Source organism: Dryobates pubescens, chromosome 11 (genome assembly GCF_014839835.1).
Source record: "Dryobates pubescens isolate bDryPub1 chromosome 11, bDryPub1.pri, whole genome shotgun sequence".
In the NCBI taxonomy this organism is placed as follows: Eukaryota; Metazoa; Chordata; class Aves; order Piciformes; family Picidae; genus Dryobates; species Dryobates pubescens.
The window spans coordinates 21,842,661-21,867,013 of record NC_071622.1 but is presented as its reverse complement, the minus strand read 5'-3'; the positions used below and the strand labels follow the sequence as shown (position 1 = coordinate 21,867,013).

Sequence of the window (24,353 nt, the reverse complement as noted above, 5' to 3'; positions counted from 1 at the left end):
GGGTTTAGGAGATGAGTTTTCTCAGGATTATTACCAAGCGAAACTGCTATAGTGAGCTCCAGTTGTAGAGCAAGACTTCCTTTGTAGAGTAATAGAAAAGCTAAAGTGTCTTAATTCTTACTGCTGTTGAAGGGCAATGCATATATGCTTTGATCTGCCCCCATGGTTTATGTTTGTCTTCTGAAAGCTGTTATTTTGCTGACAGTTGAAAGCCCTACCCTAACTGAAGCCTTTGCTTCAGACGTGTGTGTACAGCTATTTTGAGGGTGGCACTGGGGGAAAGTTCCAGCGCTGTCCTTCATAAGACAAACACGTTTTAAGTTTGACGGCTGTTGTTCAGATTTGCAAAGCCTCAGTCATGTCGTTATCATCGTAGTATTTATAATCCCTCTGAAAGTTAGGCTTCAGGGTGGCAGACACAAGTGCGATAGGGGAGAAGAAAAGTTCTGCACTGGAGACCTTGCAGCTGAACATGTAGCAAACAAGTCATCCTTAAGCAGGAAAAGGAATGCAGTAAAATGCAATGAATTCGTGCTTCTGCCTCTGCAAAGTTTCCAGAGAAAGGCGCTGCCTTACAGCGATTGTGCTCTGTCTGGCTATCTAGCACTAGCTCGGTTCAGCTCCAGCTCCCTGTCACATTACTATTATTAGTTGATTGCTCTCCATGTGCCATAAAACGACTTCGGACCCGACCACCGCAGGTATAAAACTCGCCGCTGTCAGGGCATGAACCAGCGGCGGCGCAGCGCTCTGAGTGGGACCGCGCTTCTAGCCAGTTCCGCTTTGGGGCCAGGAGGCGAGCGCGGAGGTTTGCGGAGCCAGTGGTGCGGGTAAGTACGGGTGATAACGAGTCCCCGCGGCGGCGGGACCCAGCCGTTACCCGAGGCCGTGATTGCGGGACATGTGGCTGTGAAAGCACAAGGATGCCACCGCTTCAGTCGCGGGCAGGGCAATAGCGAGCGCGCGGCAGAGGCTGCGGGGTCGGGGGCTCCCCCCTCCCCTGCGCTGGCAGCAGTCGCGAAGCCCTCTCCCTGCCCTGCGGCAGTAACGGCACGGCCAGGAGCGCGCTAACCGGGAGCCGGCCTCCTCCCCCCTCGTTATTTATAGCTCCTCGGTGCTTCCAGCCCAAAATAAGCCTGTTGGCGCGGGCGGCTGTGCGCTCGGGGGGGCGGGGGGTGACGGCGCGGACGGGTTGTGGCCCCCACCGAGGCTAGGGGTCGGCGTGCCGAGCCGCGCCGCCAGGCTGGGGCCGGAGCCGAGGCGGACCGGGCCGGGCCGGGCCGAGACAGCTGCTGCGGCGCGGGGCTCGCCTGGAATGCGGGTGCTGGCCGCACGTCGCGACTTTTATGGAAACTTGCAGCGGCGGAGCGGCGGCCGCAGCCAAGGGGCGCTCCGCAGCCGCCAGCCCGCCCTCCAGGACCTCGCCGAGCCGCAGCGGCGGGGCAGCGTTCACAGGTAAGAGTGGCTCCGCCGGCCGCGGGGGCGAGAGCGGGCTGCGACCAGCTCCCCGACCCCGCATCGCTCCTAGCCGCGCACAGCCCGGCCCGCCGGAGCCGCGCTGCTTCCCAGCTCCCTCTTCGTGCGGTGGGGCGCAGGCGGCTGCCTACCCGCTGACCCTCAGCCCGGACCAGCTGCGGAAGCGGAATCTTCTTCTGCCGCTGAGGAGCCTGTTCCGTTGGCCTCGGTTTCACAACCACGGCGGCCAATTTACCCCTAGGGTAGCAGGGCCGAGCAGCAGCCCGGGGCTCTGTGGGGAGATGCAGCCCCTTCGCAGCGCGGTCCCGGCGGCCAGGGCGCGGTGGGCAAGGGCGGCCGTCAAGCCCCTCGGTTGGGGTGGCAGCCAGCGGGACGGGAGCCTGGGGGTGGTAAGGGGTTAAGAGGTAAACAGGTATGTCGAGCGACGCTTCCAGCGGCCACTAGCGCTGCCTCCCTGCGAGCAACGGACCCTCATCGTGCGGACAGGGGTAGGAGTCGGCGGCTGCTCTGCCACGAGTGCGACTCGTAGCTTACTTAAATGTAAATGAATGCAGGCAAGGACTTGTGCCGCCCGGAGTCCCGCCGAGTCCCTCCGGCCTTAGCGCTTCCCCCTCGCCCCCAAAGAGGCGGCCCAGGGCAAGCTGGAGCCAGCATAGGCAGCCGGGCGGGTTTGGTACCGCGTGAGGCGCGGCGTGTGCGTGGAGGTGCGATGTCAGCCCTCCTCCTTGCGGTATGCCTTTAGTAAAAGTTACTTAGAAATCCCTTACGTCCACAAACCACGTCTCTACATAAAGAAGTTCGGGTTTGTTAGTGCGGTATTCAGAAGGGCACACTGAGTGCGTTTGGAATTCAGCAGCATCTTGCATGATGACTGTAAGAATTGCTCGAAAGAAAATATTTGGCTTCTGAGACAGCTGATAAAATACTGTTTCGTTTGTTTTAGGTGAATAAGAGCTTCTGCTAGCACAGTAAACATCTGTGGGGGAAAAAAACAGCAACTTTGGTGTTTTGAAAATTAAGTAGTGACATACTAGAAAATGTAGTAGTATTAACTTTATTAAGGTCTTAAGAGACTCCTAGAAAAAAAAGGTCAAATAATAAAATAATAATCAGTCTTCTAAGAGGGCCAACTGTATTAAGAAACATATGAGAGCATGGCTCTCTCATGTAGAAAGCACAGTCTGGTGAAGTAAAAGAACTGGGTAGATGGTTTGAAACATACCTAAGAAATACCTTCTCTAATTGCTTTTGGAATACTTTAAATTAGTTTCCTCAGTGAAAGAAATCTGACCAATTTTTACTGTACTTGGATGTTCAGCTTTGAAAGTCCTTTGCAAAGGAACATGGTGAGCTTTCTGGAAGCTAGTTGCGGGAAAAGGGAGGTGAAGGTTCATGACAATGGAAGAGCAATTGAGGAAGCAATAGTGCTGCTTTTCCATGCACTGATGGCAGCCATACCTGCTTAGATGAAGCTGTTATGCATAATCTGGTTTTTACAGGCATCAGCACTACCAGCAGAGTAGGGTTGGTCAAGTGGAAGCAGCAATTTATTTCCAGGATGCTAGGAGATCTCTCCTTTATGGCAGAGGCATAGCAGGGGCATAGTGATGACCGTGGTGTTTCAGTTTGACTGTGAGGATTTCAGAGAAGAGGCATATAGGCTGTGTCCTGTCAGCAGGGAAGAAGCAAATTGGTGTAGTGCTCCATCTCCAGTATTTTATCTCACATTTCAGTATCCTGGTCTCTGAAGTCCTATCAGTGAAGTCAACAGGCATTGAGTTTGAATGTTACTGTTTCTCTTCAGCTGCTGTTATACAGCAAGGAATGAATGAACTACAGCATGGGTAAAATAAGTTGATTTTTCTCTTGGGGACTTGGTTTGCAATTTACTGCTGCCCAGGATTAGGATGAGAAGGTATCTTGGAACATGAAATCATGGGCCAGAAGATCTCAGCAGGGTTTCCTCCATAATAGAGCAGTCCCTCAGGCCCACCTGCTTTTGCTCTGGAGCCTATGTACCCCATAGTAGTATCTGAAGAGAGTAAGGAATTAACAGGCAGACCTCTTCTAGAGAGAAAGGTGATTTTATTTTTTTAACACAGTAGTTTGACTGCGTTGCACTGTCAAATTGAGAGTATTTATAGCTAGTTAGATAAACAGGCATAGACAATATCCTTTATAATAAATACATTTTCATATCTGCAAGGACTACTCATATTATGAGACTCAATAAATGTTGAGGTACAATAAATTCAAAGATTGAGGAAAAGATTGTGTGTGAAATTGAACTGTCTGGGTCTATCGTCAGTAAGTATCTTGTCTTTAGTTATAGAGACTTAAGGAAATAGAAGTAAAAGGAAGTCATTTTGTGTTTTACAGAACGTGAAGTTTAGTCAGCTGGTATTCATTGTTGTAACTCATTGGCTTCAGTGGAGCTGATGGTTTATGCCAGTTCATGTGTGGTCATTTTAGTACCTACTTTAGTATCTGGAATTTAGCACACGGACTGGTAGAGTCACTGCAGACAAGTTGCAGCGAGGACATAGAGGGGGAACATCATTCTCTTTTCCCTCCTCTTTCCAGTTTTGTTTAATATTTTGTTTAAGTATTTTAACACCATGGACTGCATTTTCTTCTCCTAAGTGCTTTGGCTGCAAGTGGTGAGTTTCCAACTCTCACAATATGGTTTTCTTATATAATGGAGTCTTCCCTGCAAGTGGATCACAAAGAGGAGACAGATGGCAAATGTAACTTAGACTGTACTGTGAAGGGCTTATTTATAACTCACAGTAGCCACAGGACAGCAGGGGGGCTCCTGAAAGGAGAACACCCACACGGGAACTAGACTTTTTCAACAGTCCTGTCTTCGTACTCCTACTGTAAAGAGAAGTGCTGAGTTTAGAAGAATACTGGTATTTTTCTGTGTCTCATGTGAGGATGCTAATCACACCACTGAAAATCAAGATTGTTTCACGTTTTCAAATGAAGGGGAATTTTATTATTTATGGAAGATTTTTTTAACTTATTAAAGCTGCACAACCTGTTTTTGTCTAGGACTCTGGCTCCCTTTCAGAAATGGAAATTAATTCAGTTTAAGGAGATGGATTTGGGGACTTGTGAGCCATCAAACCTTCTATGCCCTCTTAATGGGTTTCTTTGTTAACTTTATTTTGCCTAAAGTAAAATTTTAGGGAGTCTGCATAAAAAGTTATGACCATAACAAATCGAGACCTCCCTGAGGCGACAGCTTACCCATTTACAGCAAATAGGATGCTTGAAAACAGGTTTTTTGGCTTGTTTGTTTTGCAGAGTATTTCTCACCTATTGCTTAGTTTCCTGTGCATTATTTGGTTTGTATTAAATTGTCTTGAAAACTTCTTAGAATCACTCTCTGCATTACAGCCAGTCAGTTCATTCTAGTAATGGTATTTTCTCTTCCATTAGAACTATTGGTCAAAGGATAGAGGCTGAATTTCTCTTCTAGGAAAAATCTCAGTGCAGACCTCCTTTGAAAGTGGAACTGCAGTCTACTACTTTCAGTTACAAACATTTTAACAGCAGACTAACATTTCCGGTGATATTTTCTTTAATCATAGGAAAGGTAAAGTGTGGAGAGGGGAAAAAGAATTAGATTAGTATCAGGTGAATGCTAGAGTGAGGAGACTGGATAAGCAAAGAAAAGCCTAGCAACAAGCTGGATTAATTTTTTTATCATGGTTATGTTCAACCTTATAATCTGGAATTTTTCTGAGTTGAAAGGTTCAGTGAGCTTTTTCTGAGATATATTGATCTTGATAAGTAAAATATGATACTGAATCCCAAGAGTGGGAAGCTTCAGAATAGAAGGACACATCTCTCTTGAAGTACACACATAAGCAGAGTCTTCTTTCCTCAAAGACTAAGCATTACTTTTATCAGATGAACTCGGCGGGGGGGAACATTCTTAATACAAAACAAGTGTGTGTACATATATACATATATAGAATGTAAAGATAAAACCAGTTCATCTCAAAGGGGAATTAGGAGGTCAATCTGTATTGGGTTGGGAAATTTATTACCAATTATTTTGTGCAAAGCTATTGGCTGATGATGAAGGCACTGTTCTTCCATGATTTGTTGGTACCAGGAATTCATGACTTAAGTCATCTTGGTGTCCACAGCAGCAATTCATTGACTGTGTGGATCCTTTTCCAGTGGTCCAGCAGTAGATACAAAGGAGCCTCGGTCCACTGTTGTTCCTGAAGCAGTGGTCACTGTCTCACACACTCAAGGCAAAACTCAAGGAGTGCTGCCTTTTTTTTTTTTTTTTTTTTTTAAAGATTCTGGATTGACTTTCTTGTAAATTACTGTTGTGCCTGGAGGGGTGCTGGAGGCAGAAGCCTGCTGCTGTTCAAGGTTTAGTTGCCACAGATAGGGATGAAAGTGCAAATATGGGTGGTATCATGTTTAGTAATGCCCCACTGCTTTATATCCGTATCTTTTAGCATCAAAGTTAGAGGTAGGATGACTTGCAGATACAAAATGTCTTAGAGCCAGCTGGCTAACCTTCAAGCGTATTAAGAGCTAGCGATGCCAAAGAACTGGAAAGAAGCCTAAAGTAATAGTAGATATGGCGGTATTCCAAGTGGAAGAATTGCGTCTACCATCTTGAAGGTCCACAGCCTGTTGGACTGGCACATTTTTGGAAGTTCAGACAGCAGGAATTTGGAAAATATTTCTTCCAACATTTGTGCCTTTAAAGGAAATCTCATTTTGGTTGGTTGAGGGTAGGTCTTGCTGCTGTCAGCAATCTTGCTGACACTGTCACAGGGATTCACACAATTAGAGCTATCAGAAAGGTTCAAGACAAAGCTGATCCAAGAGCTAAATAAACTGTTCTCAGGCTCATGAGCATAGTCTTCTTCCTACACTCAATTACACCTAACAAATTAGACTTTGAAATAATCCATTTTCAAATTAATTTGCAATAAAGAATATGTTGCTGTGAAGGTTAGCAGTAATCTTCACTTGAGGTGTTCAAGTGAAATGGAGTTCCCTGTGAAAGATTGTCTTTGGGATTGCTTCAGTCCTGGCTATCTCCCAGGCTACTTCAGTGCATGAATTGTACCAGCGCATGACTTTGCTTTGTTTTCTGGTGGGTTCATGTAATAAACCTTTTGCTCATTTTCTGTATTGTAAGTGCAAGGCTAAAGGCTATCAGCCACAAGAAGAGATGAAGAAATCAGCAAAGTAGCAAAAAAAATAAGAGGACTTCTCTACGATTTGCTTAGAAAAAAACCCAGGAAGTTAACAAATTTTAATTAGTTTTATCACAATGGGGATTTTATTTACATGCATGGAGTAAGCTAAAACTTCCAAAGATGTGCAAACCCAACAAATGCATATTAAAACCTATAAGGACCTTGAGACCACAAGATGCAACTGAAGTCACCTGGCTTTCTAGGCACAACAAAATTCTAGCATGCTATTGCTAATTTGAAAGGCTTAATAGGAACTAACACTTTGTAAATTCTATGTTCATGTGTTCATGAGTGACAAACTGAAATGCCTTGGATTCCTATCAGTTAAAAGTATTTGTCAATTATGATTTGGGGGGAAATTACTTTCCATGCTTAATTGCTGAAAAGAAATACCCAAGTGTTCTGCAGAACATCTCTGTTGAAGCTGAACTTGAAGAGTTGTGAATTTGTAAACTGAGCAGATCGGTAGCTAAATGTTCATTTCCTATGTTGCTACTGCTTCAATTTGGTAAAGAATCTGAAGAGTATCTAAGAATCTTATTCAATCTGCATAGCTACAGCAGCACCAATGAGCACTGATGATATTGGTCTATTTTTTAAGACTTTATATGGAAACTTTTAATGTTTATTACTTTTAACACCACATAAAAATTCCCATAGTTGTGTTTGTAATGAGGAATTAGAGAACTTGAAGGCTAAGAACTAGTAACAACTTTCAGTATCACAAAATGCCCTGACCTCAGTTCCTCTAAACCACAAGTGAGAAGTTCCTTCTAGTAGTAAGCTACTTCTGGCCTTTTTTACTTGGAGTGTGTCTGCACCATACTTGGTATACTGAGTTTTTAGGCTTGTTTGTGACTCAGGGCATGGTACCATATAGACAACAGTGGCACTGAAGTTGTGTCCTGATTTCCTTCCTCCCCTGAGCTCTGATGGAGCTGATGATTGTAAAGAGGAGGAACCAAAAAAACCAAAAAGCTTGCCCTGAACCTGGAGTATATTTCTGTTGGGCTTCTAAAAAATACTGTGTACTTTAACATTTGTAGTCTTTTCTTCCCTTAAAAAATGTGGTGTGATTTCCAGCCCATCATTAAAGTAGAGAAATGCTTTCTCTAAGGTATGTATGTGGCTTTCCTAAATCATTTCAGAGTTATTAGCACTAGTTATTCCTAGAATAGCCCTAGGAGAAAGGAAGGCATTATTTTGTATACCCATATTGGGTGAAGAGCTGAGAGAGATGCCAGCTTGGCTGAGACTGAAGCAAGAACATTCACCCAGGAAGGAGATCCAGCTGCATCTCGAGCATGTGGGTAGGTCCCCCAGCCACCAGGACATCTTCCTTCCTGTCAGCCTTACAAAGGTGAAGCAGCATCTCCTGGAGGATGTGAGGTTTTAGCATGCTGCAAACTTCATGCAGCCTCAGCTCAGTGGAGTGGTGCAGAGCACATTCCTTTCTGCTAGCTGAGAAAAACAGGTTTGCAGCACACCAGCCAGGGCAACCAGAGCCTGGATCCAAGTTTTGGCTGTGTGTTTTTCTTTTTCTTTTTTTTTTTTTTTCCTTGTTTAAATGGAAATTAAAACCCAGTATCTAGGGCTATATTGAGGAGTTATGAGTATGAATAGTGAATCATAAGCTTGTTCTTTTAATTACTCTTGCATACTTAGAACTTACTCGTGTTCAAGAGCCTCAAAGGACCAAATGAAATTGTGATACGTTGATTTCAGCCTATTCAAACTTACTTACAGGAAGATGGTTAAAGCATCATTTAAAAGGAAAGAAAGGAATATAACTACAACTGTTTCTTGCAGGTAGAAACTGAAAGCAATCTTAAACATACCAGGTGCAGAGCACAATACAGTAGCCATGAATGACATTGCACAGAAAACTGAGGTATGTACCAATTTTGATGTAATCAAAGGAACACTGTGATTTACAACTGATGCTTGCAAAAAGAGTAATTTCAAGCAATTGTTAATTGTTTGAATTACTATACAGGATGTCTGCTGATAGTGCTGTTATTTTAATACAATAGAAGAACACTTAAAACTAGCTTAAGAAAACTGTGATTTCATAGAATCTGTGAAATATTTTCTTACTGTTGATATAAACAACCAACATGAAGGAGGAAAACACAATGAAAGTAACAAAGTACAGAGAAACTTTTAATGTTGGAAGGGAACTTCAGAATAAAATTCACATCTAAATCTATAATGTAAATATTAAGCTACTTGAAATACTACTTCTTTGTAGACTCAGGAACAAAAACTATTGGTTTAGGTTGAAAATGTGAAACATTGAATGTTTTCAGCTATTTTTTTCCAGCATTTCTGTAGTCATCACAGTAAAAATAGAGAAAACTTCCCAGTACTGAAAAGTGGGAACATCTCTTACTGATTGGACACACAGAGAGTAAGCATTGGCAAAGAAGTGTCCATTATTTGTGCTGATACCAGAGTCCTGCAAGTTGAGTGGAGCTGGGATTTTTAAATGTTAGAAAGTGTGTAAATTAATGGAATTTTTAAATGAACAAATATTTAAAACCCATGTAAAGCTGTTAAAGTGCTGCAGAAGAAAGCATGCATATTGTATCATAAGTCTATGTCTTTGCATCTGTTTTAAATGTTAGGGGTAGAGAGGCTCTTTGGTGACTGCTTATGATTGAAAGCAGCAATATATATTTGTATCTCTTTTTTTAAAGCTGTAGTATTTTAAAATGTACATATAGTTCATATTCATTGTTATATAGCTATTCATTACAATTACTTAGTATCTCAAGTGCAATGCCATGCTAGGTGGTGTTTTGTATATTTTAGTATTTCTTTCTAATTATGAACAAATAAAATGATGCTTAATTGATGATGGCTAGTGGCACAGAGTTCATAATCCCAAATGCACTTCTGTTTTATGTTCTTACATTCTTTCTAATCCAATCTATCAGAATATTTCTGTTCATCTGTTCAACTTTCTTTTTCTTACCTTCATTTCTTCTTTATCTTCACCAAGATTCTGCTCTCTTCATCTAAACCCGTCCAAAAATCCTATGTGCCCAAGCTTCACAAGGGTGATGTAAAGGATAAATTTGAAGCTATGCAGAAAGCAAGGGAAGAAAGAAATCAAAGGAGATCTAGAGATGAAAAGCAAAGAAGAAAAGAACAATATGTTAGAGAGAGAGAATGGAACAGGAGGAAGCAGGAGGTTATTTTCTTTGCAAATATTTCATGTTATTTCAATATTTAATACTATATGTGAAAATCTTTTCACATTATTTTAAGAAAACAATATGAGAATTTCTTTTAAGGGATAAAGAGAGTTTACTTACTGTGTTTCATCAACTAGATGAAAGAATTGCTTGGATCCGATGAAGATGATGAAGCAAAATCATCCAAAGTAGAAAAAGGTTACGTTCCAAAGCTAATAGGTAAGAGACTGAAAAGACCACATAATTTGCTAGGTAAGTATTGGATGCAAGCACTGGACTCTATTCCATATTCACAGGAACAGTTAAAGGCAAGTTTGCAGAAATGGAGAAACAAAGGCAAGAGGAAGAAAGGAAAAGAACAGAAGAAGAAAGGAAGCGCAGAATTGAACAAGACATGATTGAGAAAAGAAAAATTCAAAGAGAACTGGCAAAAAAAGCACAGGAGGTAGGTTCATCTGGTCACAGCAGTCAGGATGTGATTGTAAACAATACAAGAAAAACATTTTGTATTAATTATAAAGATTCCATCTTAAGATTTCTGATTGTAGAGAAATACGTGGGAGATGCTCCATGGGATGGAAGTGGGGAATAACGTTCAGAGAATCTTCACTTCTTTACAGCAATTTTTTGAAGTGCTAAACCTGAGTAGTAGATGAAACCATGAAGGCATAAACCTGCCTGGAATGTGAATCAGGCACAGCTTTTGGTGTCATATGCATGCAAGAGTTTATAGAATATACTAAACTAATTTAAAAATGTTTCTGATTCTTACCGACCCTTACTTAAGATCATTTTTGTTTAGATAGTAGAGAATACAGTTCAGTGATAGATCAACTAAGGTAAGCAAGAAGAAACAAGGACATGTCTTTGGCAGGCAAAAATGAGAGGATATTAATGCATAAAAAAATTGAAATTCTGAATATCCAGATTATGTTTTATTTCTGTGCCACTTTGTGACTCTTTAATGCACATACGTATATGTGTGCATATATATATATATATACACACATACAGATGTGAACAGATTCCAATTTTGTTGATGCCAATAAAGCAAATTTTGTCTTTCACACAGTGTTGCAATGGGATATCGTAGTTAATTCCTTTTTAAAGTTTCCATCAGTGCTGCAAATACTGCAGTGAGAGGGAATATCTGCACGATAAATAGTACTTAATTTAGGTTTGCTTTTGTTGGAAGAAAATGGTGCTGTGAGAGGATGCAGTTTTCAACAAAGGATGTGGATGTCATTTTCTACTAAGACCTTTTTAACATCGGTAAAACTGTATGTTTCCATGGAAATGTATTTATCAGATACTTAATCTACTCTGAAAGGCATCTACATGTGATGTAGAATTTTACAAAGCATGCTAGTTCTAGACAAGTAACATGTGAAGACACTGTATGAAGCAAATATAGCATTTGGATTTTTGCAGGAGTAGAGGGGAAGACAGCATCACTTGAATCAGAAATAATCAATGGTCTTGCTTTAGCTTTTTTGTTTTTACACGACTCTGGAATGCTTAAATGAACAATGGCTGTAATAAAAAGCTCTAGGTTCATCACTGAAGTGTTAAAAATGCTTTAGCATACTTTCTGTATGATGTTTTATGCCCTCTTCCTCAACCAGCTAACCTACCTGAATTATTCCAGCAAAGGTTCAATCATTATCATCTCTGTGAATTTAAGTGCTACAAACATATCACTGCTAAAAAAAAAAAAAAAAAAAAAAAGTTTAAAAAAAAAATTCCAGTTGTTTGCAAATCTAAGGCAAAGAGCCAAAGTAATGTAATCATATGAAATTCTCATTTAATAGATTGATGACTTTAACAATACGGGAACTGAATCAGCAGCTGAGGTAATCAGATTTTTTTAAAGAAATGTTCACCTATGTTTTTATTCACTTTGTTTTGTTATTGTAATTTGGGCTGGGAGATCTTAGAGAACAGTACACAAATACCTAAATAAAATCCAACTGTGAAGCTATCAAATTTTTAAAGTGCACAGAACTGTATGTATGTCTGCACATGAAAGAGAGTCTGAGTCTGCACTGTGAAAACTTCGTTACTAGTTAAAACCATAAAAAAATGTAAACGTTCAAAGCCACCGGCACGATCTGAGGTATACTTGCAATGATATTCTAAGTCATCTGGCTTTGGAAAGTATCATGTTAAAAGCTCTTTGCCTTAAACTTGAAATTGAAAGGGGATTTTGTCAATATGCTTATGTTTGAACGCCTTACTCCCTTTTTTGAAAAAACTTCACTAATTTATGGGTTTGCATTTTATGTCTTGCAAGTAACTTCAAAAAAACCCAACCCAGGTCCAAAGCTCCTGTTCCCTTTCACTAACACACACAAGAAATTCACATTCCAACTAAAATTTCAGAAAGAAAAAAAAGTAACAGCCACCAAAACCCATTAGTTTTAAATCATTTGACAGTATCCTGTTAATCATGGTACTTGGGGGTGGGGGGAAAAAAAAGTAAAAAGGTATTTTGGCAAGTCTTGAAAATAGCTTTGAAACAGCACCATCCTTCAATAAAATTACTTTGCCTGATAAATTACATACTGCTGTATAGCACTACTAAGCTTACTGCAACTGCAGTATATGCTTTGCATAGCACATGCAAGTTGCTATGTGTTCAAAATTTCACCTGTTCTGCTCCAAACCATAACTATTTGTAACTACAGTTAATGAAAGTATGTCAAGAAATTAAGGAGTTTGCCATAAGCTATGCTTAAAATATAATTCAGTCTTGATGTTCTTCAGTTATTACAAGGAACCTAGTGACTGCCACAGGTACATGGGTTTATTCCTGTGGTTAATAATCAGTCCAAGTAATTATTTTGGAAGCTTTGGTGCCACACAGGTGAAAGCAGTAGTTTGGGTAAGAAATAATCTATCTAGAAGTCAAGCTTTATAAAAATATAATAAATATCTTTTTGGACAGGAAGGGGATGATTCACTGCTAGTTACAGTAGTGCCTGTGAAACCGGCCAAAACACCTGGGAAGATGAAACTAAACTTTGAGAACTCTGGAAAGGAGAGAGCAGAACAAAGGGAGAGACATGATGAAGAAACCAAGCTAAAATACGAGGAACAAAACCAATTCCTTAAGGAAACCAACTGCCTTTCATTTGTCATGGTAAACCACTCATCTAAAATACTTCAGATACAAACACCTATTATTTAAGATACAACCCTTTAACTTCTCTTACACAGGGTGAAAATGAAGGCAACAGAACACAAGAGCCTCTGTCTTCTGGTAAGCTGAAAGTAACGTTTGAAGAACTTGAAAGGCAAAGGCAGGAAAATCAAAGGCGGCAAGCAGAGGAAGAAGCAAGACAGCGTTTAGAACAGGAGAAACGTGCCTTTGAAGAAGCTAGACAGCAAATGGTAAATACAAGTTTCATTCATGGTGCTACAGAATTTTCACATAGGATGTTTTTGCATTCTTTCCTGTACCTGACAATTCTTTTTTCTTATTCCTTAACTATATTTCATGTTGTTAAGAGTCTGAAAATTCAATCTGTATTTTTGACCTTATCTCTAAGCCAGTAATTATGCTTTAGATAGTTTCAGTAAAACCAGCAGTCTTTGTAGGTTTTATATCTACACTTTGTAGCACCTCAACCTGTAAGTCCTCAAGAAGATTAGTTGTCCCTTTTGTGCTTAAGTAGTGCTTCAGATGTTTCAGTAACCAGTTTTTGATGAAAACATTTTGTAGTAACAGACTGTTATTTCTTATTCTCATATTTATTTATAAATATGATAGATGAATGTGTCAATTGCAGCTTTCCTCTTAGGGGCAAAGGGAAGTAAGACATCAGCTCTCTTGTTATGTATGGACATAAACAATATACTGAAATTTACTAGATTAAGCCCCCTATTTTCAGAAGTGTAGCTCACAGTTTTGTATTACTCATAAAACTGCCTCCATGTGTTCTTCATCATAAGACAAATATTTTAGATCAGCTCTAAGCAGCCCTCACTATAGTTTAGTCTTTTGATCAGACTAAAGGAATCATACACTTTGTATTAACGTAAGTTGTACCAAATAGTTTAGTTCTTTATTTACTCACTTTACCATACTCCACTTCCAAAGGCATTTTTTAAGTTTTGTATTTAAATACCTTCATGTGTGTTAGTTCACATACAAAAAAAGAGATTATTGAGAAATGATACTTTAATCTTCCATGAAATCTTTGAAACCATCATTTCTAGGAATTTGCTAACTTTAACAGAGTATAAATGAACATTTCTTGGACAAACAAGATCACCATATCAATGTATTTCAAAAATGTTCAAGAAACTTACATTCTGCAATTAAGAAAAAAGACCCTAACATAACAAACCAAACAACACAGAACCTCCACAAAGCTGAAACAGTGAAATTCCCAGCTGGTCCAATTTGGGAGGGTTACAGGTTAAAGCAGATACCCAAACTGTAGCTTACTCCTCCACTCCCACCTGTAGTAAATCTCTTAACCTTTCCACATCAGTAACCTTGATGTTATGTCAACAATGCATTTACCCCTTTTTATTTGGAGATGGGCAGGGGATTGTACTGAAGAAGAGGGAAGAAAATGGAGAGAGAACTTCATGGAGTCACTAGCTGCTCTCGCTAAAGTTTTGTTCACATCTCCCACCCTTTTGTGTATTCCAAGTAATATAGTTAACAAGTTCACTACTTCAAAAGAAACTTGTATCATGCAGTTTTATCTGGTATCAGTGGTTGTCAAAATTTGAAGTAAGAAATTTTCTTAAGAGAAGAGTTTGTCAATTAATTTCTTTCAATTCTTTCTTTTCTCTACGAATTCCAAATAAAGTATTTCTGCAGTTCCCTGTATTGGCTGCCACACATACCAGTGTTAGGGATGCTTGCAGTACACAAATCTGGATTGTCAAAATTCTGACAGTTCCCAGTCCATTCTCTCCATTAAAAAACAAAGTACTCTGAGATGTCCTCTGCAGATAGTTTGTTCTTGTGTTGTTGATTGTAGTTTGCAAACCATAGGCTTCTCTTAGCAGGTAAGTGTTCACCGGACGCAAGCAATAGTGAAAAGATTGGAGTATCTCAATTCCCTTTCTTCAGTGATGATTAAATGTCTAAACAGAAAAGAAACAAAGATCTCAGTCTGGAGTAACAGCAAAATCTTAATTGATCTAGTTTTGCTATAAAACTCTACAGTAATTTTTTAACTGCTAAGTGCACTGGTGTAAACAATTTTTATGCACACAAAAAGGTTTGATGGTGTACAGGTCTATGAAAGTGATGTAAAGAAAGCGAATAGGGAGTGATTTACAGTAAATGATCTAACTCTCTACTTAATTGCTCAGCCTTTTCCTGATAACACATTGTTCCTTGAATTACACACTCAACAGATTTTTAAAAATTACAGAAGCTCCATCTAGGATACCAAAATACTCTTGTCTTCCTTCCTCTGCCTAAAACCAAGACTAAAATGTTTCCTGTAAGAACCACATTCTTGATAGAATTTTTCTCCCAGAGGAAAAAACATTTATGAATGATCAGAAAGGAATTAATGGAGTATTTATGTTCTATAAAGAATAATCTAAACATAAAGATAAGTCCTTTCTATTTTTCTGTTCCCCTTTCTCTGAAGATAAATGAAGGTAGCGATGAAGAATCTGAAAATTCAGTTAAAGAATTCCGTCCTGGTAAACTTAGACTTAGCTTTGAGGAGATAGAAAGACAGAGGAGAGAAGAAGAAAAGAGGAAAGCAGAAGAAGATGCAAGACGACGCATAGAAGAGGAGAAGAGAGCATTTGCTGAAGCAAGGAAAAACATGGTATGGCATTTTTATTTAGTATATAATTTAACTTTTACCTAAATCTTACATGAACTGGGATGCAGGGAGCTCTTGGAAAAAGCTTTAAATACAGTTAGGAAAGCATGCTTCAACTCCATCATTAACTAGTTCACCTCACTACTTATGAGCAGGTAAAATAATCAAGTTTGGTGTATCAAAAATCATCACAGAACAATCCCCAACACGCCTTGAATGGATTTTGAGTAATTTAGTCAAAAGCAGATATTGGGTGTTATTATGCTAGACACAAGAAACTTGGAAAGCAAAGTGTTTTCACAAGGTGGGGTTTTTGTTGTTGTTTTTGGAGAAGAGCAATTCTTTTTACTTCTTCAAGTTTATCTCTGTACTTTTACAGGGTGTCCACCAAATAGCTCTTGCCAGCTAGAGCCTAATTAGCAGCACATGAGAAAAAGTTTCACTCCAAGTACAAATTTTATAGTCATCTGTGGTCCTTTGGAAAGGAAAAATTAAAGCAGCTCTGGACTCAGCTAATTGCATTTCATTACTTGTCCTGGAGAAAAGTCATTTGTGGCATGTATTCATTAGAACAGTTTGTAATACGGAACTTCCTTATACAGGTTTCTGTGATATGCAATGACTTGTAAAATTTGAGTTAAGACAAACTTGCAGGCACCTAGGACTGACACACTGACACTACCTGAAAGTGGAGAAAGGTGACAGATTTCAGAGAGTGGCAACAATATTATTTATTTAAAAAATAATTAGCATGGAGCTTGTCACTGTACTCTTCAGGCTTATCCCAACAACTTAAGCTTCAGGAAATACAGTGTTAAATTACACAAATATCAACTAAGTATAGTTTGTTTCAAAAAGAAGGGCAATACACGCCATATAGAACTGTGGAACAACTACAGCTGATACATCTGGCAATGTCCTTCTACATTCCCCTCTGTGCTTTTATCAGGAAAGACTTAACTGCATGCCTAATAAAATTTTGTTTGTCACTCAAAGCAGTAAGTTGCGAGACAAACTACAACTTTGTATGACTACAGATACCTTCAGCAGTGCTCCCTTTGCCTAAAAACTGGGCCAAAGACAAGAACTATATGCTGACACTACCTAAAGAAACTACTATGTAAAATTATATTTGATATTGTACTGGTAAGTAGTTACAGAAAGTAGTGTCCATAGCATCAAGGAGAGAAAATAGAAGCTAAAGCCACTAGGAGAAAGGAGCGGGGGGAAAAAGACATTAAAAAGTGCTACTGGGCTTTTGCCATTACAGTATTTATGAGAAGCCATCAGACAGCTAAAAGAAAGGAAATAAAATATGTGCTATCTTCTGATTTTTCCTGGGGTTTTGGGGAGTATTTTTTCTGCCACAGTGTAACAAGAACCTAAGCTCAAGTGTCCAGGCAAGAAAACACTGATTGAACAGTTTAATCCATTAGATGCAGCACAAAAATCTATGATTGCACTTCAGCCAGACAGTGAAGACATTCAGTAATGAGAAAAAAAGTAACTGAGAAATATATTTTCAGCATGTACATATTTGAAAGTTTTCTGTTAACTAGTGTCCTGAATTTACTATTTCTTAGAACAAAAACCACAAGCCTGTGCTTTCCCTATTTTTCACAGGTACACAATGTAGCAGCAATGCAGATGTGCTTTTAAACATTTTAAGACCATATTGTCACCTCTTTCAGAAGCAGTAAACCTTCATATCCTGTTTTTATGTAAGAATCTAGAAGCAGCTATTTTAAAACCTTTCAAGTTGATTCTTTTGGGTTTAGTTTTGAAAGTATACACATACCAAATACTATTGTGCCTGAAAACCACAAACGCCACCTCTTTTTCAGATCTCCTTATTTCAGATTTATTTGCGCTACTTTCACACTTCCATGCTTCCCATCATCATGATCACTTCCAGACAGAAGCATTTGTCTTTCATCCCTTTTCATTTCCATTATGCCTTTATGCATCTTTCCATTAGAGACTGCATAAAGAGCCTGTCTTAGCACAAAAAAAAAGCCATAATCCACTCCCAGACATTGTTTGCCCACTGAAATTGGCTTGATTGTGCTGCAAGCTATGGTTGTTGCAGGACTGTTTCTCACTACCATCTGTTCCCAGTTTACAGAAAAGAAAATCGTGGTCTCACTCTGCAAAATATGGGTAAAATATTTACTGAACTAACCATAAGGGTTTGGTACATCACAGAGTTCAGCTGATTTCCCCTCCTGCCCCGTGTTTTATAATCAGCAGTACATTGGTTTGCTATCTTCTCGTAACAGTGATTCACAAATACAGAGTATCCACCTGCTGTTTTTTGCTTATATGCACAGCTTTCTGAAGTTTATACATTGATAAATGGAGAATGAATACTTCTCTTAAATCACTTAGGTTCTGTATCTTCTTGAAGTGATGAGCACATTAACACATCGCGAGCAAGAGACTTACATGTTTGTTTGGGGTTTTTTTTGCTGATTCAGCTGTGGTTACCCTCCAAAAACTATGTGGCTATGCACTGATTTCATTAAAGGAAATAGTTCATAGCTTTGGTGTTTGACTCTAATTCTCCATTATCAGAATTGCAACAAATACGCTCATGTTATGCTAAACAAATGAAAAATGGAGGGAATGATGGGGCTGTAAGATCTAACTGTAAGCTTACTTGTAGGGAAAATCTGAAGGACAGCTATAGTGTATAACAGTATTTGAGTGGAGTTGGATGAAAAGAATACTTTAAGAGCTATGACCAAAAGGATATGAGCAAAAGAGATCAGTACAGTGGTAGCAAATAAAATGGCACAAACAGCAGTGAAAGGTGCAAGCTACAATGGCAGTAAGTAGCGATAAAGTGTGCAAAAGAATCTCTATAAAAATATTTATTTTCTGTTCTTTTCTAAAGCTACTCAAAACACTTTCTGAAGTGGAAGTTTTCCTTCTTTAATACTTTCTGGTATTTGACTGATTATTACTGTTGGGAAAACCTACAATTTAAGGCACATTAGGCTCTTCAGTATTTGCCAAAAGGCTTTTCAAACTTGTTGATTAGTGCCAAAAAGCTACCTCACCACACAGCTCTAGGTCAGTGTCTGACCTCAAGTTTGTCTCGAGACCAATCCTGTTACACAAACATGTATGGGTTTTATCAAAAAGGAATTAAAAAATTTTCCTGTGTAACTCAGACTGCCATGTACCTGGGCTTGTATTCTTCTAATGCTTTACTTCAAATTCAGTCTGATCATGTAATTGTTCTTACACTTCCTGCATTTTGAATTGATGAAGAGTGCATTTCCTAGGCCTTAGCATCATCTTACGAATTAGTCTTCAAAATAAGCAAACTGGTCATGGATGACCATCAAAAGCCCAACTCTATTGTGAATCCTGAGGACAGGGAAAGGAGGAAACCTGTATGCTTGTGTTGTACAAACCAATGAACTGTCAGTGTAACTTAGTATAATCCATTGGTGCACAAGGAGAGTTTCCTGTAGAAAATTCTATTAATTTACCCTTACTGGGGAATATTAGTATTGCTTAAGAACGGGAATAGGAAATAACTTCTAGGTTCCAAGGCTGCATTTAGAGGACATCCTCCCATTATCCTTCAATAAGGAGCTGAAATCAAATACAATCCCCCTCTGCAAATACACTCCCTCTCCCAGAACATTCAAAGAATATCCACACTTGTCATATTGCATCTTACTGTACTATGGCAGATGTGATAGAAAACTTGGTTCAGTTGAAGTGTCTGAGAAATCCTGTGATTTCATCATAGCTATCATTAATGCTCTGATTTTCCAACAGGTGCTGGATGATGAATCGCCAGAAATGTTTAAAACAGTGTCCCAAGAATCTCTCATACCTGGTAAACTGGAAATTAATTTCGAGGAGCTGCTAAGACAAAAAATGGAAGAAGAAAAAAGACGTGCAGAAGAAGAGCGTAGGCAAAAGTTGGAAATGGAAAAGCAAGAATTTCAACAGTTGAGACAAGAAATGGGAGAGGTTTGTATAACACACTCTGAATAAAAGTGAAAGAGAAAATTTCAGTGAATTACTAAAATCTCACAGTTGAAGATTGTGACTGAAGATTCTTTTAAAGGAAATTTTAAATCTATACCATTATGCATTGTGCAAAGAGAACGGGAAATTTTACAAATATACTTCAAAAACATAATACCGTATAGAACAGGATACTTATTTTTATCACTAGTCTACAAGGAAAAGGCTTCTATCCCTTACCACCCTTAAAGTAAAAAACAATTTCAAAATCGTAATGTTATTTCACAGTCAGTCTACAGTAATACTAGAAAACAGTGTAGTATTTACAGCACTGGGAGAACAAAAAAATGTAGATCCCAAATGCAAAAACCAATGTAGGGAAGAGCAAAACTCTTGCTTTTCCTTAATGCTGGGTTAACTAATTAGGAAAGAGTTACAGCGGCCTCAACTGTATCAGTGGCCTCAGCATATCAAGGGTGTTTGAAGGTTGTCACGGCCAATATTAAAAGTGACACACAAAATTGGATTCGCATACCGAATACCTAAAACATCATGTTCATGAACTTCAGGCTTCGATTAGATTTGGCGGTGGGTGGCAATTCTTTTGTTATTCCATTTTTAGCAAAACTTAAATAAACGTAGTCATGTAACACTAAGTGAAACCAGAGCAAGTAATACAGGCTCTAGCTTGCAAACTTTGAAGGTCAATTTTGTATTGCATTGTGGGGAAGAATGGAGAGAGAGAGGGACATCCAACTAAAATGCATACATGTCTTTACTGTCAGCCAGAGGCTGTAAAAGGAAAGAGTAAAATATCAACAATCACCACTTCAGCTATGGTTTGGCTGCATGATCCATCAGTGCCATTTCTTTTCCAGTCATAGCATCGTAAGATTTTACTTCCTTTTTACCGAGTTTAAAAAAAAAAAAGAGAAAAAACCTCACCAAAACAAAGCAAACAAAACCCCCAAAGAACAGTAATTTTGTTTAACAATGTAGCTGTATTTTAGAAGATTCATACCAATATTGCAAGTGAACCAGAGAGGTAAATTACAGATCCAGGATAATAAGCTTTCTGTATGACTAAGTGTCTGGTTTTCTGACTGAGTGGTGGTTTGTTAACAGCAATCCTCAGACAAAAGGCATGTTCTATCAAGGTGTGCAAAAATGTGTATCTAGTTTAGAGGCAATACAAATGCAGTAATCCTGTGAACAGCAAGGGAAAAAGGTAAATTGGAAAAGGTCTCTGTGCTGATTTCAAGTAACTAAGAGAACTATTAAGTGTATTAAGTTACTGCTATATCTGGGGGGAGAAGAGGAAGTAAAATAACTATGGCATTTTTGTATCTCATACGTTTCTGTAATTTCTGAACAGCTGGAAGAAGAGTCTGAAACTTTTGAGTTGAGTAAAGAATATGAAGAATTAATAAAGCTAAAAAGAAGTGGTTCTATTCAGGCAAAGAACTTAAAAAGCAAGTTTGAAAAGATAGGACAATTGTCTCAAGAAGAAATACAGAAGAAGATTGAAGAAGAGCGAGCTAAAAGAAGAGCAATAGATGAAGAAATAAGAGAACGGGAAGCTGAACATTTTCAAGAAGTACGTTGTTTTCTGTGTATGTTAATACTATACTTAAATGAGACACTAGTGATCCAGGAGTGGGCAGTTTGCTATATTCCCAAAATTATTTCCCCCCTTCTGTCCTGTTCTCTCCTGTGGATGAACAGGAAAGTCTCACCTCAGCATCCCAAAAGTAAACAGCACCATTTGACTATCAGTTGTCTGGTCAAACAGAAATCTGTTTTTCTGCTCAAAGCACTTAATGTTGTATCTTAACCTGAAATCTGCCAGCCTGAGGGTTTGAAATTTGTATTTGAGAATTAATCTATTAATGATTACATTGTTTTTCCTTCTTAACTCTTAATTCATTCTCTGCCATATGAATTAAGTTTAAAAAAAAAAGAAAGGCCCCAAACAATACTATTTGTAGATCAAGTCTTTTTATCCTCTCTACTAATTTCCAGAGATGGATGTCTGTTTGTCTATGCTTCATACTGGAACCCTTTTACTTTTTTTTAGTGGGGTAAAAACAAGAAATGAAGCTACCAGTCTAACCAAAAAATCAACAGTATGCTTTGTGACACAAAACACCAGCATGAGCTTTCATGACGTAATCTTGTGGCAGTGAGGGAACAACAGCCACATCTAAGCCTCATTCTGTTTCCTATCCACAGTCATCAGTCACTTTGGTATCAGCTCAAAGCATTATCTTTTATTTTTGAGCTTTTAGTTTAATGAGACACTGTTTCTGATAAAGTCAACCTGTATTAAGTGTTGAAGCTATCACAGCATAAAAGTTAAGTCACTAATGATTTACCATTGGGAGAAGACAGTATTGGACTTCTATATGGATATCAATCTTTAGAAGTATTTTTCTATCTAACATTTTAGAAATTACTTTTGGAAGTATTCTGCCCTATCCCAGGGATAAACTACAAGACTTGATCTTAAACCCAACATTAAACAAACCTCTGAGAAAAACAGGACTGTAGGTGGCTTTACTCAGAGAAGAGCCACTGATACACAAAACTAGTTTTATTATCATACACATTAAATGAGTTAAATTCTTTCCCTCCATAAGGATGATGAGGTAGATGTGAAACCAGCTAAGAAATCCGAAGCTCCGTTTACTCATAAAGTAAACATGAAGGCCCGTTTTGAGCAAATGGCAAGAGCCAGGGAGGAAGAGGAGCAGAGGAGAATTGAAGAACAGAAATTACTACGCATGCAGTTTGAACAGAAAGAAATTGATGCAGCATTACAGAAGGTAAGTTACAAAGTATATTTTCTTCAATCTTAAGCGTTATTTAACTTGGTCTCCAAGCACCACTGATGGCAACACTGCCAGAGGTACAAAAGGCATACCATCCTTGTTTTAGTGGCTGTGAATTACTGCAATAATGTAAAATTGCTTTTGGTGTTTTCATGTACTAGAGTATGAGAGATGCTGTAAATATCAATAGTCTGAGAATAGAATCTCCATTCATGCCTGTGTTTTAGCCCAAGATTCCAGCCTTACTCAAATCCATTTTATTGCCTGTTTTACAGCCAAAACCAGGCAGTTATCTAGTGAGGATAAGGTAGAATGTTTCTTTCTCAGAAACAGGGTAACTTGTATCAAATATGTATCACTAGCAGTCATTTTGCTATTGCTGCTTTAAATGTTCTAAATTTATTTCTCTTAGAAGAGGGAAGAGGAAGAAGAGGAGGAGGGAAGCATTATTAATGGTTCTACTTGTGAAGATGAGGAGGATCAAGCTCGATCTGGAGCTCCCTGGTTCAAGAAATCACTGAAAAACACATCAGTAGTTGATGGCGAGCCAGTGAGGTTTACAGTTAAAATTACTGGAGAACCAAAACCTGAAGTTACTTGGTGGTTTGAGGGAGAAATGTTGCAGGACTCTGAGGACTACCAATATATTGAAAGAGGAGAAACCTATTGCCTGTACTTGCCAGAAACCTTCCCAGAAGATGAAGGGGAATATATGTGTAAAGCAGTCAACAACAGAGGCACATCTGCTAGCACCTGTATTCTCACCATTGAAAGTAAGAGTTAGCATTTTAATTTGCTTTATTCTCACTCTCCTTGCATCTTTCCTATTATAAAAAGCTAATTATCTGTTTCTCTTAATCCTTTTATTTCCTAGCTGATGACTACTAATGCTCTACTTCATCTGGAATCTTTCTTCCCCTCAATACTTTCTTATTGCATCATCTCTTTCTCTCATGGGGCCAACTACAGAAAGCAAGGATATACATTGATTTCTCATTCCTGCATCAGATAAGAATAGCCTTCAAATTGTGAAAGTGTCCAAGTTCCTTGCTCAGTACAAAAATCACTATTAAAGTCTAAAAAGGAATGAATGTACAAAAGGTCAACTAAAGGAAAAGCTGAATTATAACAGTGCTCCCACATTTGAAGACCAACTGTTGCATAATAGTGTAACGCTAAATACACAATCTGGAAACTTATGTAGTAGTGTACATCTGTTGGTGTATTTTGCATGAACACTAAATATTTAAGATGTTTTACTTAATCCCAGAGGCATTGAACTGGCAAAAGGAAATACTGATACTCAAAATCCCCAGTGCACCATTTTTAAAGAATAAAACATTACATAACTGCTCACTTCTGTTTTGTTACAAAGAGTAGTTTTAAACTGGGCTTGCATTTAAACTGTATGCTCTTATCAACCTATATAGCTGATAATTCAAAAGGAAAAACCATCTCAGTAAGGCCCATAGTAGTCTTTATGGTACCAATGTCTACTTGTAAAACTTGTAATTTTTCACTGCTTAAATGATACAGGAACATTTGGTGACAAAATATGAGCCTATCATAGCTAAATTGGTACAAAGCAAGCTGTAAGAAAAATACTTTCAAGAAAGTGCCTAACTTCTAAATCTTCTGTTTTTATGAAATAAATTTACTGCTGCATCTCTAAACAGTGTACTATTTTTCTCCAAAACCTCTTGATACCAACACTGTTACTGGGCTTAGAACGTCTGAATCATTAGGTTTAAGCTTCTGTAGATGTAATTTTACAAACAATCATTGTATTTTAAATTCAAATTTACATGT

General features: G+C 38.7%; 1 protein-coding gene across 12 annotated transcripts; it reads left to right on the top strand.

Moving 5' to 3' along the window:
- The first annotated feature begins 676 nt into the window (after nt 1–676).
- On the top strand, nt 677–24,279 carry NEXN (nexilin F-actin binding protein). 12 transcript variants are annotated; one of them, XM_054165680.1, is made up of 14 exons: nt 677–830; nt 8,526–8,607; nt 9,721–9,912; nt 10,054–10,135; nt 10,213–10,361; nt 11,728–11,769; nt 12,864–13,058; nt 13,136–13,309; nt 15,541–15,726; nt 19,516–19,716; nt 21,089–21,310; nt 22,353–22,538; nt 22,957–23,317; nt 23,419–24,278. In XM_054165680.1, the coding sequence occupies exons 2-14, from the start codon at nt 8,581–8,583 to the stop codon at nt 23,430–23,432; spliced, it is 2,031 nt and encodes a 676-aa protein (XP_054021655.1). In that variant the 5' UTR covers nt 677–830; nt 8,526–8,580; the 3' UTR covers nt 23,433–24,278. The 12 variants fall into 12 exon arrangements, with proteins under 12 accessions (XP_054021655.1, XP_054021662.1, XP_054021666.1 ...); XM_054165683.1 differs by having other exon boundaries at nt 678–830; nt 19,519–19,716; nt 23,419–24,276; XM_054165682.1 differs by lacking the exon at nt 677–830 and adding an exon at nt 1,262–1,455.
- The last annotated feature ends 74 nt before the right edge of the window (nt 24,280–24,353 follow it).